This window comes from Ptiloglossa arizonensis, chromosome 8 (genome assembly GCF_051014685.1).
Source record: "Ptiloglossa arizonensis isolate GNS036 chromosome 8, iyPtiAriz1_principal, whole genome shotgun sequence".
In the NCBI taxonomy this organism is placed as follows: Eukaryota; Metazoa; Arthropoda; class Insecta; order Hymenoptera; family Colletidae; genus Ptiloglossa; species Ptiloglossa arizonensis.
In genome coordinates, this window is record NC_135055.1 from 17,475,994 (window position 1) to 17,490,332 (window position 14,339).

The following is a 14,339-nucleotide window of genomic DNA, read 5'->3' on the forward strand; positions in this document are numbered from 1 at the left end:
TGTACACCTTTACCTATGAAAAAAGAAACATAGTATGTATTTCTTTTGAATATACAAGTTTTGTAACATTTCCACGTGAACATAGAATGTAATGTATCAGAGGACGACATATTTCATTTGAAAATTTTGGGTAAAGAAACACTTACAAGACTTTCAAATTTCATTGGCAGATGAAAGGAAAGTAGATTATATTTTTGCAAAGTAATTTTTATATTTATGTCGCCATATCTTATCCACGATACCAAAGGGCCTGATTAAAGTAACATTCGACTCATTTTTTTTTTCACGATGCTAAAATTTTAATCTTCCATCTCTGGGTATCATTTCTTACGATTTATAATTATTTCTTACGATTATTCAGGACACAAAACTCGGTACACGACCAACGGATCTAATAATGGAAATTACATTGTACTGCGACCCAAGATTTCAATGAACCTCAAATGAAAATTTAATGAACTGCATACTGTAACGTCCAGCTATGACGTATTAAAGCACGATAATTCGCTCTGGAATCAAAATCCATCGCTCGCATAAGCTCAACTTTGTTTCATTCGGATACCCCCGCAGAATTCAATTTGCATCGGATACGCGCATCAAAGTCTACGGCTGCAGCTTTGACAGATTCCACCCGCCCCGGCTTGTAATGACCGTTGGAGACGAGTAAGAGGATTAAAATTCCGAATCATCTTTTACACTCGCAAACGACAATTTTTTCTATCGCGGTGTCCATCGCGAAACTCGATCGATGTTCGATTTCGTCGCGTTTCGAAATAAGATCGAGCCTGGAATTAAGAGGGGATTCTGGAGACGTCGTTGTTAGGTGCTTTTTGGAATAAAAAATGTTATTTAGTACTTTTGCACATGTTGGAATATGTTTCGAGAATAAATAAGAAATTAGAGCAACTTTCCTGCGAACAATGCCCGTTATGTAGAAAGTTATGGAAAAATATTTATTTGTATAGTTATCACGACTTAGAAATATAAGAATATAAAAAAAAAAAATATCAAAAGCATGGAGAGACGTGTTCAGGCAATTATAGGTGAGAAAAGTAACATGTCTAAATATTTTACATACATATAATATACATTTTGTAAAAGATTTTGAAACACTCGTAAGACACTGCTACGAATCGATCATATTTTCAATTTCATTTTCGACAACGAACAAACACATTCAAAGTGTTCACAGAATTATGCTAACGTATATTCGAAGCGGTAGAAATTGTTTGATTTTCCACCGCGGTGCGTACGGAACAAGCATAAATATTAGTATTCGATACGACTTCGATTCGAAACGGATCGGAACGAAGTTAAACAAATTCGACATCCCGTGAAATCGACGAACTGGTTGCTTTATGAGATGCAAACACTTCCGAGTGGAGTAAATGAAAGGGGTGTCTGATATTCGATCGCGGTTTATTTCGATCGACATTAGCTCCGTAATAATTATGGTTCGTGCGAGAGGGTTTCGGTGTTGTGATTATCCGCTGTGCTTTTAACATCGTGCCAGGTTTTCTAGTAATTCGACGATAGAATGCGCAATTAGACGAGTGCATGATTTCAATGCGATTTTCGCTCGGCGAGCATAACGGAACCGATTGCAAATTAATTGCATGAAAAAGACACGATTCGCCACGGATAGCTGATCAACTATCCCATTAATTAGCTTCATATTGGAACAGAACCGTGTTTCGCGGTTATTTTCATCGATCGATGAATTCGTTTCAAATTCGTTTATCTTTTATACGTTCGAGCAAGGAATTGTTCGGTGTTCAACATCTGTGAACGAAGACTCGGTAGAAGAATCGAGAAAGAGTTTGTTTCGCGAAGCAACTGACAGCTGCAGATTCTTTAACACTCGAATAAATGTTTTCCGGAAAGGGGGTAAACTAGAAACACGGCAGATTATCGACTCCACGGTCCAGGAAGTCGTAAATCAGACAATAAATCGAAAGGTGTTGCGCGAGTATCGTGTCAAACGTGTTGCTTGTTTTTTCAACAAGTGTTCTCAACAACTCGTGGTTCCTATTCTTTCACTTTCGTTCTCGCTTCGTTGGGACGAAAGTCTTCTCCGCGAGTTTCGAGGCGAGACACTTGGAAAATGTAACAGAGGGAAGAGTATGTATAAAATTTACCACGAGCACTGTTTCTCACGATTTGTGCTATTTTGTCGGAGAATTTCAACATCGAGAAAGTATAAGAAATTAGGTAAGCTTGATATCGACAGTGAGGTAACGATTAACATCAGAAAGGCAAGTTAGATCGTATTCAACTATATAAATTATGCGAAGACAAAGACAAATTGGACCATTTGTGATTAGAAAGTGAAAGACGATTTTAAATAAAAAAGAAATATACTTCTCAGCTGTGTCTACATTTTTGACCCTTGGTTCAAGTTGAAAGGTCGAAGTAAATATTCCAATCAAAATTGTGACGGCACCATTCAAAAATTTTTCCAACATTAAAGATTGTCCACGTGGAATATTACATTTTACGCAAAACAGTTGCTCAACAACTGTTGAGGCGAATTACATTATAGCGTTCCATGGGGAAATTGATCTGAGACGCAACCTCATAGACAAATGGATTCCATTTAATTTACGTCGATTCGTATACGATGCTGGATTCGTGGAACGCGATTGCACGATTTGCTGTGTTATTATGTTTAAAAAATCGCAGAATTGAATGAACGTTCCACGCGAGATAGTTGCATTGACACGGAATTAGCATCGCCATTGTTTGTCCAAGAATTCCGGTGAACGGAGCGCTGGAACTTTGTTGGAATTATTTTCTTTGTCGGGATCGTTGTTGTTGCAGTGTTACGCGGCCCAACGATACGTTCGGGGTTCCTATTTTAAGCTACCTTTTCCATACATACGTTTTATTTCAAAGGCTCTTCGAACAAAAGGGCTCTGGAGTTAATTTCGGAGTTAACGAAACAATGTGAAAAGGTATTGTTGAAAAGCTTTACATAGCCGTTCTCCTTGAATATTGTGCTACTTGTGCGCGCCGCGGTTGAACTCGTGTAGACAAAGTGTGGACAATGTAAAAAAAAAAACTTCGTCTACCTCTATCAACGCAAACACAGTTACCAATTTAAAGAGAAGCGAAAGTAAGCGGTTAACCCTTTAATCGCGAGAAAAATTCAAACTTGGAAATCTGAAATTTTAGAAACTCAGTCTCGAAAATATTATTACACATTGAAATTCGGACTTGGAAATATGAAATTTCGAAACTCGGATTCAGAAGTATTAAATTTTCAAACTTAGACATAGACTTAGACTACAAGAATATTTTTCAAGTTCGAGTTTCAAAATGTAATGCTTCTGTTGAAAAATAGAAATAATAAATTATTGAAACTCGGGCTCAGAAATATTGAATTTTGAAACTTGGGTTTAGAGATATTAAAATATTTTGAAACTTGGGTTCAGAGATATTAGAATATTTCGAAACTTGGGTTCAGAGATATTAGAATATTTCGAAACTTGGGTTCAGAGATATTAGAATATTTCGAAACTTGGGTTCAGAGATATTAGAATATTTCGAAACTTGGGTTCAGAGATATTAGAATATTTCGAAACTTGGGTTCAGAGATATTAGAATATTTCGAAACTTGGGTTCAGAGATATTAGAATATTTTGAAACTTGTAACTTGGAAGGCTTGAAATTTACATATTCCGCGCGAAGAAACGCCGAGACACTCGACGCTTCGAATTACCATCTCCGTTAGTAACTACTGTACCACACGTGTCCGTGTGACTCGCAATCAGCAAGCGTTCTCAAAGAAATCGATACGCGTTACTGATTACTTCTGGATTATCGCGCAAGCCCGCAGGACAGTCGAGGGTTGTGCTACTGTCTATTTACGAGCGGGTACTTCGCTGACGATTTCAGCACCGGATTTACGCTCGGACGTTCCATTTAGAGAGCTCGTAGCATCGGGGGAGTAGAGATTGAAATTCGCGAGGGGCTCGAAAGGCAGCTGGGCGTCAAAGCGCAATAGGCCGATACGACGAGCCGTGTTCCAGCCAACTTTCACGGGCTCGTATTAAAGCGAGGTTCATCAGACAGACCCGACCCAACCGTGCTAATTTACATCACTGTCCTCTGTGCCCGCGGACCCGCGACAGGGAACTGAACCGTTCGTGGCTGGACGAATACTTACGAACGTGGTGAACATGTAATGGTATCTGTAATCGTTCATCTGCAGCTGGAGTATCTGCAACACAGAGAGAAAAGGACCCGTTACTCGCTCGTTTCGTGCATTTCGGCTACCTCCTTTCCAGGGTACTTCGTTTCTCGTTAACCCATTCGAATCATTCGACGAGTCTGGCTCGTCGTACCGAGTTCGAATCTCACGATTACAATATACAGTGGGTAAATACGCGTGCAAAGTTTCAAGCTGAAATTTTTATTTAATTTTACGTATTCAATTTTGCAAATACGATGCGAATGGGTGAAGTACCAGCTTAAAATCTCACGATTACAATATGCAGTGGGTAAATACGCGTGCAAAGTTTCAAGCTGAAATTTTTATTTAATTTTACGTATTCAATTTTGCAAATACGATGCGAATGGGTGAAGTACCAGCTTAAAATCTCACGATTACAATATGTAGTGGGTAAATACGCGTGCAAAGTTTCAAGCTGAAATTTTTATTTCATTTTACGTATTCAATTTTGCAAATACGATGCGAATGGGTGAAGTACCAGCTTAAAATCTCACGATTACAATATGTAGTGGATAAATACGCGTGCAAAGTTTCAAGCTGGAATTTTTATTCAATATTTTATAAATTCGTACGTATTCAATTTTGCAAATATGATGCGAATGAGTGAAGTCGTACCAGAATAAAATCCCACGATTACAATATACAGTGTGTAAATACGCGTGCAAAGTTTCAAGCTGAAATTTTTATTTAATTTTTCGTCCGCATTCAATTTTGCAAATACGGTGCGAATGGGTGAAGTCGTTCAGCTTAAAATCCCACGACTACAATATACAGTGTGTAAATACGCGTGCAAAGTTTCAAGCTGAAATTTTTATTTAATTTTTCGTCCGCATTCAATTTTGCAAATACGATGCGAATGGGTGAAATTGTACCAGCTTGAAACCTCACGATCGCAATGCGTGCATAATTTCAAGGTAAGATTTTTATTATTTAATTTTTTTATAATATACATTTTTCAGTATTCACTCGATACGAACTTTGTATCGAAACGCTTCGAAAAGCTATAACTCAACGGCGTTTAAAAAAAAATTGAATGTAACATTGAGCTGCGACATCTAGGAAATTTTTTATATTGTTGAAATATTGTATCGTCGGGGAATTCAATTGCGAATATTTACCCGGAATATTGTGGCACTTCCAGGGTATCTAAAATAACTTCGAAACTAAACGTACACATGTGTGCCAGAATCCCTGAAGTGGTTAATCTCGGTTTATACGAGCTGGATTTTCACGTTGAGCAACGTTTCCATTTGTGCAAAGCGCAGCAGAGTACACAATCTTCAATTGGATTTTACGGCACGCGTTGAATATACTGGAACGTAGTTTGAATGCACGACTATGAGAAAAATTAAGACGTACCCTTGGTCGAAATTTTTAATTTTATACAGGACGAATAAAGTCATTGGATAAAATTAATAAAAAGAAATTAATTTTGGAGATTTATCAGAGACAGTCGATTTGTGAGAAATGTGACATACACGTGTCAAAGTTAGATTTTACAATGCATACATAGGTATTCTGATTACATTGTATCTACAAGGCGTCCCAATCATCACCGGTCGATTTGAATTTCGCGCTATTTTTAAACCGTCAAACCGATTAACCTGAAACTTCACATATATCATCTAGACAAATCGGAAATTAATCGTGGAAAAGTACACGGTGAAAGAACGTGTGCAAATTATTCAGGCGTATTACGAAAAATCGCGCTGTTTAACGCTAACTAATAATTTGCTAATAATTTGAGACATCTCTATTTGCAAACAAAAAAATGCTACAACATAAACGTGATGTATATAAACTGTACATAAATCAAAATTAACTTCTTATTTATTGTTTACGCTTATCTGCGTCGAACAATGGACTTTACAACCTACCGCACATAAAACTGAATTTGTAAATGATTATTTACTAGACCTAGGATGTAGAAATATTCTTACTAAGTGGTTCAATCGGGGAAAGTAGTCGTTTGGGAGATTCCGGACAGGAACTTCTAATTTCTTACGATAACATCTTACGCAATTACCATTAGCGAGCCATTTAACTCATTTCCCCGCACGTTCTCCGTCTTCGATTGATCCCTACATAAGATATCCCATAATGCACAGCCCAAATAATTTCGAGGTCAATTTTCTCGACAGAAAAGTTTCGTACGAAGAAATTTCATTTCACATTTTCGACTCATTTTTATACATAGAATTTCCCCTTCCACCATTCCAGAACGATCCGTATATATCGAGTGTCCCCGAGTCGAACGCATTTTATCAGTACACAGCATAGAAAACTTTGCGTATCACTGAATGACCCACGCGTCCATCAACGTGAACTTTCGAGACGCGAAGCATCAGTACGGAAGGTAACGTGCACGGATTTCCTCGTGGAAAGGGAGACGGTGAATCAAGGTGCAGAAGTTCGAACGAGGACAGAGGGTCGAACACGCAAAGAGACGGATCGCGGTGGGGCCGGATTGCACGGAAGTCAGGAGGTTTTTTGATTACCCGAGCAAAGAAGGGATATCCCCAGGAATCCCCAGGAGACGCGGCATGCAAATAACGGGGTCCCCTTCGACCACGTTCTGAACCAAGATTGCTTCTCCAACGGGGTAAGAGGACCTCTGCTTTCGACCTGAAACGTCTCCTCGTTCGTCGATCGATTTTCCGTAATAAAGAACGGGACAGGTGCAATTAAAAAATTCGCGTCACGGTACGACACGAATGCGCACGGATACGAAATATTCTATGGAGCCAGGCTCTATGGAACCGGTTCGTATCGCGTTCGATTTCTTTCGTTTTAATACCTACGTAGACGTCTACACCGGTACGGAAGTTCCATTTAAACGAACGATCCTTGACTTTAATATTCCGCCGATTGGACTCGCCCACTACGAGGAAAACAAAGCTTCTCTCTGGGAATAAATTTTCTACTAAGAGAGAAGTCGATGCGGAGAAAAAAGAAAAAAAAAAAAAGAAAAGAAAGGAACACCGTGGAAATTTAGAAGATCACGACAAACGCGAGATGCACCATAACAAGTTCCCTCTTCTGTTTAGTAGAGACGCACCGTAATATGTCTTCTTCTTTTTTTTCTTTTTTCATTATTGTTCGTTTCATTACGAAACGAACGCGAGAGTTCATCATTTTCATCGATCGCCGTTTCATTTGCGTAGAAGGTAAATTAAAGTTCTTTAATGCGAAAACATTCGAATGAAAAAAGTTCGCGATATTTTCACGAATTTTACTTCTACGTCTCTTCGAAGATGAATCATTCGCAATCGGTGGATAAACGTAGGAACGAATTCGAAGAATGAAAACACGGTACGTATTCTAGAATGAGAAACGAAGAGGCAAAGTTACGAGATGTAATTTCTCTCTTTATTCGGGAGTTTGTTTCGACGTCACGAACATCGCAGGGTGTGTTAATATTAAACTACGAGCACGAATTGTCGTCCACGCTGGGGAAATAATTAATGTCGCGAAATTAAACGTTATTTCGTGCCCGCGCGCGGGCGATTGTTATTAATTACCGGTTCAAATGTTCCCTCGTTTCTCGCGCCCGTTCCACGATTCCCCCGCGAACGCGAACTTTAATCCCGTTGTACGCGCGGGCGCCGTAAAAACCAATCGCAGACCGCGGATTTTCGTCGTCCCGTGCAAATAAACGGGGGATGATTTTCGACGAGCGGTGTCGGTGAAACCCGAAAAACATCGAGCCGACGTGGACCTGTTCACGGCACCGTGCAATTCACGATACGACGGTTCGTCGGATTATGCAAATTTTCTCTGCGCGTTGAACATGCGCGTATCCCGCGGATAAAAAGGCTGGAAAATAGCGGAAAACAGGGTATCTTGGATCGACGATTGCGCGCGTGAATCGACCACTTTCCATCGTTTTACTTCTCGAAGTAGAAAAGAAGGAAATTACGATCTGGAAAAAGTTTCGAAAATGTTTCTCACGAAGAGATCCGTTTCGAGACGTCACGATAGATTTTTTACTGTAATTGTATATTTTGGAGTATTTGTAGATTTAGTTTTACATTCTCGGCTCAACGTGTACGAGTAAATTTTGAACCGAATTACGTAATCTATGAAATTTTATATGCAAGTCTTAGATTCTTAGCTCAATATGTATTATTGAATTTAGAACAGAATTGTTTGATAAATAATAACGACTACGTTCGCACGAAACATTGTATTTACGTTTCGTATTCTCATCTTAACATTTAATTAAATTTTGAATAGAATCGGTCCACGAATAGCGAGGATTACCTCTCGGGATGGCTCACTTGTGAACATTTTACAAAACGTCTCAAGTCGATTGTACACGGACTTAAGTCTCCCACAAGTTAAATAAACTTCTCTTTTATCTACCAACGGAACAATTAACTGAAATCTTAACCGTAATAGGAGCACATTTTTCGGTATTCTAACGCCATCTGTCAATTTTTCTTCCCGTTTTTTTTTCTTCGCGAATTGTGTATTATAATCGCATCAACCACTCGAGTGGATTGTTAGGGGGTCGGTAGGAAATGCAGTCGAATGCATTATAACACAGAGGCAGTGTATTTGAAAAAGTGGTACAATGCGAGCCGCGAGACAATGGTAGGAATTAAAGCTCGCGCATTGCCACCGGCCGAAGGAACGTCTCAAGATTGAAAGAAACAATAATGGCCTTTTAGGGTAAATAAACCGGAATGCCGGAGAATGACGGTATTTCCCCGAGCTAAATTACTTTAACGTATTCGTTAAAAAATGGAAGGCCCCCGCGGAAGCCCCCCGGCCGTCTCGACCCGCAGCCGGCCGGTTATAAAAAATTCCATCAGCTCAGAACGACGGCTAAACGTCCCACTGAAAAAAGAAAAGAAAGAAAAAAATACTTCAAACGAAATACGGCTACGGTATCGCGAAGCAACCGCGCGCAAAGTACAAATTGAACCCCCGTGAGCGCCGAACGAGAGAAAAAGGAGACCAACCGGGGAGGACAGCGTGCGTCGAATTGCAACGGGAATAAAACACGGTAAATAAATTTCGCGAGAGACGAATTTGCCCCACGGCTCGTCGCCTAATTGCTCTCTTAAACGTTCTCCAAGTGCGTGTTCCGAGCGGTGCGTCAAGGTGGTACTTCGAGGCTCGAGAAACGACCGTAGGGGTTCCTCGCGCGTCGAAATCGCGAGAAAGTCATTGGTCACTATCGAACTGTCGCGATCATATTTAATTCCAGCGTTGTTTACGCATCCGCGACACTTTTTCGCCGTTGGTGAACACGGTTACGAGAATCCGAAACACGTAATTGGACACGCTTCAAGCGTGCTCTCTTTCGACGAATTTGCGACAGAATGAACGATCACGCGACACGAACTATGCTGATGATTTTATTTTATTAGAAAGCGACGAGCAGAGGCATTGATGAGACGCGGATCGCGAGACTCGATTATGTAGCGTGCGCGATTGAGAAGAATGCATGTGGTACATGAGGGGAGGTTAGTTGAGTTGTACGAAGAGATTTTCGAGGTGTGTAACGTTTGCGTTTGTTTTTCGGTATTTTTGCCGTTGTCAGAAGTCGTTTGTTGGGTTTCAAGTTTTTTCATTTAGTGATTATAACAAAATATTCCTTGTAATGTAAATTTATGAGAAATTTATTTGGAGTTGTTGTAAGTGACTATATTGGACTGTGAAAGAGATTTGATTTCAGTTTTGTGCAAGTGTGATCGATTTGTCAAAAGTTTGGCGTAGAGGTATTCTTCTGAATCGCGCATAGTACATAGTTCTAGGGTCTGTTGAACAAGAACAAGTTTGTAAATAGATTTCTCTCGTTGATATCTGAACGTTGTGAGTGGAGATGTACCTGTAGTTTGGAAACTTGCTCTTTCTTTTATTTTAATTATTTTTCTCCTCTCGTTAACCGTACAATGATAATACTTCCTATTTCTTTGCCGCAGAACGATATTTGTCACAGAAAAATAGTCAAACACTTGTAACCGAAGTTATGGGGCAGTACTGGGTATATTTTCAGGGAGCAGTCCCGGAGTGTGTGCTCTTGCAACGATTTTATCGAGGATTTTACGTTCCTTTATCGACTCCGGCTTCGATAAGCAAATATTTTACTGCGTCGCATGACCTAGGGCCAGAGGGTATTCCTACCTTTTTTACCCACCGTACGCGATGTTATGGGTCGGTCTAACAAAGTACATGGAAAATATTCCGGGATAGTGGTCGCCAACCCGGCGCCCGTCTTAAAGTGGCAAAAAGGAAAATCGAATCTATTACCGAACATGTTATTGTACTTCCTTTCTGAACTTTCATACTAAAAATACATTCACGCGTATCCACGGACAATGAAAACACACTTCCTTCGTTCAACCGAACGTTATCCATTTTGATTTTCGTTATTCCTATAAATTTATCCGTTGTAAAATTTTAAGTAACTACGTAAAAATTATGACACTTGTACGAGCTTTTTACAGATTCAGTTACTCTTCTATGGAAAATTTATAACAATACTCGAATCGGGGATAAATTTCAACGAATTAACGCAAAAGTTATACCGATACGCAGATTATAAAATTTGAACAAGTTGTTCTACGAAAATTATAATATGTATTTATAGAAGCTACTTTCAAGATTGACAACTAATATTCTACAGAAAATTTCTAATATTTCTTGAATCGAGAGAAGATTGTAACCATCGAGAAAAGATGTGTAAATAGGGGTTAATTCATCCGTGTTAAATCTAACGTGATAAAGTGAGCGCGAAGCAGCTTAACCCTTGGCACTTTGTCGCTCGGAGCTTTCTCTAAACGCTCACCCTAGAACTCTCTGGATGCTCGTTCCAGCAAGTGTCTATTCTCTCTGGACTCCACTCTCGCAGCACACTGACCATCGTTAAACATTCTCACCCCAGGTGCGTGCAAACGCGCGCATTCACTCGCCGCGTTTAACCACTCTGAGGCGCGTACGCGTTCTTGGGGTCTTAGTTTCTAAACACTTCGGTTACCCGGTGCGCCAGACCCCCTATGGGGTGAAAGAATTACGAGCAGAGCTTCGTGCAACACGATTCGGTAATATGGCGCACGTGTAAGGCTCAAGACGCAGTTGACTCGAATTACGTACCAACACGTACTTTATACGTTAACGCGCGAATTGTTGTGATGATAGTAATAACGAAAGATAACTATATTCGAAGCGAAATATTTTTCATTAAGAGTATTAATATCAATTAACTTCGCGAAACGCGTTAACTGCGCGCGAATTGTTACAATAATTATAATAATGAAAATAACTGTATTTAAAGCGAAACAATTTTCACGAGTATGTAAATATTTCGCAGAGTCCAAACTGACTGGCAAAAAATTGTTTTGAATAATTTTGGGAACTGTTCAGGGTTACGAAGTGACCACTGAGAATCGTGTACTTTCCACGAATAGAAACACGTGACTGGATGATCGAAGTCGTGTTTGTATTCGAAATAACCGAAGAAAATTTATAGCGAAGAAATTAACGAGCTATGTACGCGCGAGTTCGTGCGTTTAAACCACTCTGTACGATAGAATCCGATGCGAAAAGATTGGAACTATTTCAAAAAAGTACCTATGACCCGTTTGGAAGTATTACGGGAGTGTGTATACGTGTGTACGTGAATAGGGTGGAATTTAGTATGAATATAGCCAGTGAAAAAGCCGAAAAGCGAGCGTGGATGAACCTAACGCAGAATATATAGCGTTGCAATCCGCTTTATTAATTTTTTTTTTTTGCTTCATCTATTCGAAATATATTGTCACTCCAATCCCACAGTATCTATTTCCACGCAACCTATGTTGCGAATCTGGTCGATTCAGTCGAGCTCGAATGAAATATTCACGACTGGACAGTTCGATAGATCTTCAAAAAAAATTTTACTTTGCAAGCTGGACTTTGTTACTAAGTACCCTACATAGACGACACTGAAAATTAATCGAAACCTTCATCATGGAATGTTTCCTAAGCCCTTAATTGCTAAAAAATTAAGGACAGTTTTTGTACTGGCCCTCCCGCTACGTTTATTATATTTTTATTTTCTTTCTCCCATTATTTTTTTCCCAGAGGCAACCATAAATCGTAGAATTTATTTCTATAAGTAGAATTACCCCATCTATGGCGAGACAAATAGTATCAGCCTGTTTATGGTCAGACAAATAGAATTGCCCCATCTATGACCAGACAAGTAGTATTGGCCCGTCTATGACCAGACAAGTAGTATTAGCCAGTCCGTGGTCAGACCAATAGTATTAGCCCGTACATAGTCAGACAAGTAGCATCGTCTCGTATATGTCCAGACAAGTAGTATTACCTCGCCCACGGGCAGACAAGCAGTATTAGCCCGTCCATAGTCAGACAAGTAGAATTACTCGTCTACGGTCAGACAAGTAGCATTGGCTAGTTCATGATCAGACAAGTAGTATTGGCTAGTCCGTGGTCGGGCAAATAGTATTAGCCCGTCTATTGCCAAACAAGTAGTATTGCCCCATCTATGTCCAGACAAGTAGTATTGCCCCATCCATGGTCAGAAAAGTAGTATGACCCCCGTCTATGATCAGACGATAAATCTGCGCTACTCTAATGGGTATAACATCGTTAAAAATCATCGTATTTTAATGCTCTCGCGCTCGTTCGAAAGGCAAACGATTGCACCATACGACAATCTGATCAATAATTCACTAACTCTTTTTTTAAACATTCCATGAGCAAATATTATGGGTCTTCGTTTTCTCTGTCTCTGCCCGTAACTATACATACTATATCTTACAGTATCGATCGACAGCCCCCCCCCCCCCCCCCGCTCCTTCTTCATTCTCCGCGTAGCGCATTCTCTTTCTCCGGTCCCACGAATAAGGATGTAAGCTTCTATGGGTTTCTACGAGGCGAGAGATCTACAGCGAGCTCCTTGTTGCAGGACGTAACGGTATAATATTTCAGCTTACGCTACAGGCGCCCCATGAACCACCCCCCCCCTACCCCCCCTCGAGCTATGATAAAGGAAGTACCCGGCTCAGGAATTCGAGACAAAATTATTCGTGCTTGTTTCGACGAGTTTCTCAAGTGGAGATTTTACAGAGAGAAAAGGAAGCTAAAAGACAACTTAACCCTCAGTATACAAAAGTGGGATGATCTTCACTAAGGGATGTACTTGAAGGACTACTTTGCTTTCTCAGTGTTGCATTAGTAATCATTATAGTATTATTGTTTTAACTCTTGGCGTACTAAGATTGTCGATGTTCTTTATCAAAAGGGATCCTAAGAGATCTCAAAGTTTTCCAAACGTTTTCAATTTTATCGCAAAAATTATTTTAGTTCGTTTATTTCTTTTTTACCCTCGTCAATCGTGATCAGTAATCAAACACACAGAACAATTGCAGGTTATATATTTCTAACGGTTATGGAATGGCTGATTGAAAATCAAACTTATACACCACTTTGATACGATAAGGGTTAAACAGATCGACGTGTAGGTGGACAGGGACGAGATGCAGAGTGATTGCGAATATAAAATGGTACGTCAGCGGTAGATTCGGATTTTAATTGCATCGTGGTGTTTTGGATTGTTTTTGGATGGAAATATTGGGACAAGAGGATCGAGGAAAATTTAAGGGGTTCTGTCTGTGACGGTAGAAACCGAGGTTAATTTGTATTCTCATCCGCGTGGGAATTACGAAACGATGACGTTCATTTTAGACCTCGATTTATCATCGAGATTTTTCATTCTTTACAACACGTTTTCTAGACAGAAATAGTCCTCCGTAATTTGTCCGTTGCAGATTGCGCGAACCGGTATATTCGACTACAATTCGAATTAAACCCACGGTATTATTTTACGATTGGAAGAAATCCGTGCTTTGATTTGGAAATTGAACTCATCGCGCGGAAGAAAATATATATACATACACCAGTGAATTTTCATCGACGTTTGAATATTAAAATCTAATAATTATAAATAGTCCAGGCACCCAGTATTGAGATTCTTCTCGGTAAGGCATTGTGTGTCGTTTCGAGCGTAAATAATTAAACGAAAAATCGTGTACAATAGTCAGCAATCACATTTACACGAAACGTGAGTGTCCGGTTTATTGTACTTAAT

The 14,339-nt window shown here is 39.8% G+C and overlaps 1 protein-coding gene across 4 annotated transcripts in view; it reads right to left on the reverse strand.

Moving 5' to 3' along the window:
• The window catches only part of LOC143149884 (glutamate receptor ionotropic, kainate 2), a 247,214-nt gene that overhangs the window by 72,766 nt on the left and 160,109 nt on the right, over positions 1 to 14,339 (reverse strand). For all 4 annotated transcript variants that reach the window (XM_076317675.1, XM_076317674.1, XM_076317673.1 and 1 more), the window contains exon 6: positions 4,169 to 4,222. In XM_076317675.1, coding sequence (XP_076173790.1) covers positions 4,169 to 4,222 — 54 coding nt within the window. The remainder of the gene's footprint in view (positions 1 to 4,168; positions 4,223 to 14,339) is intronic.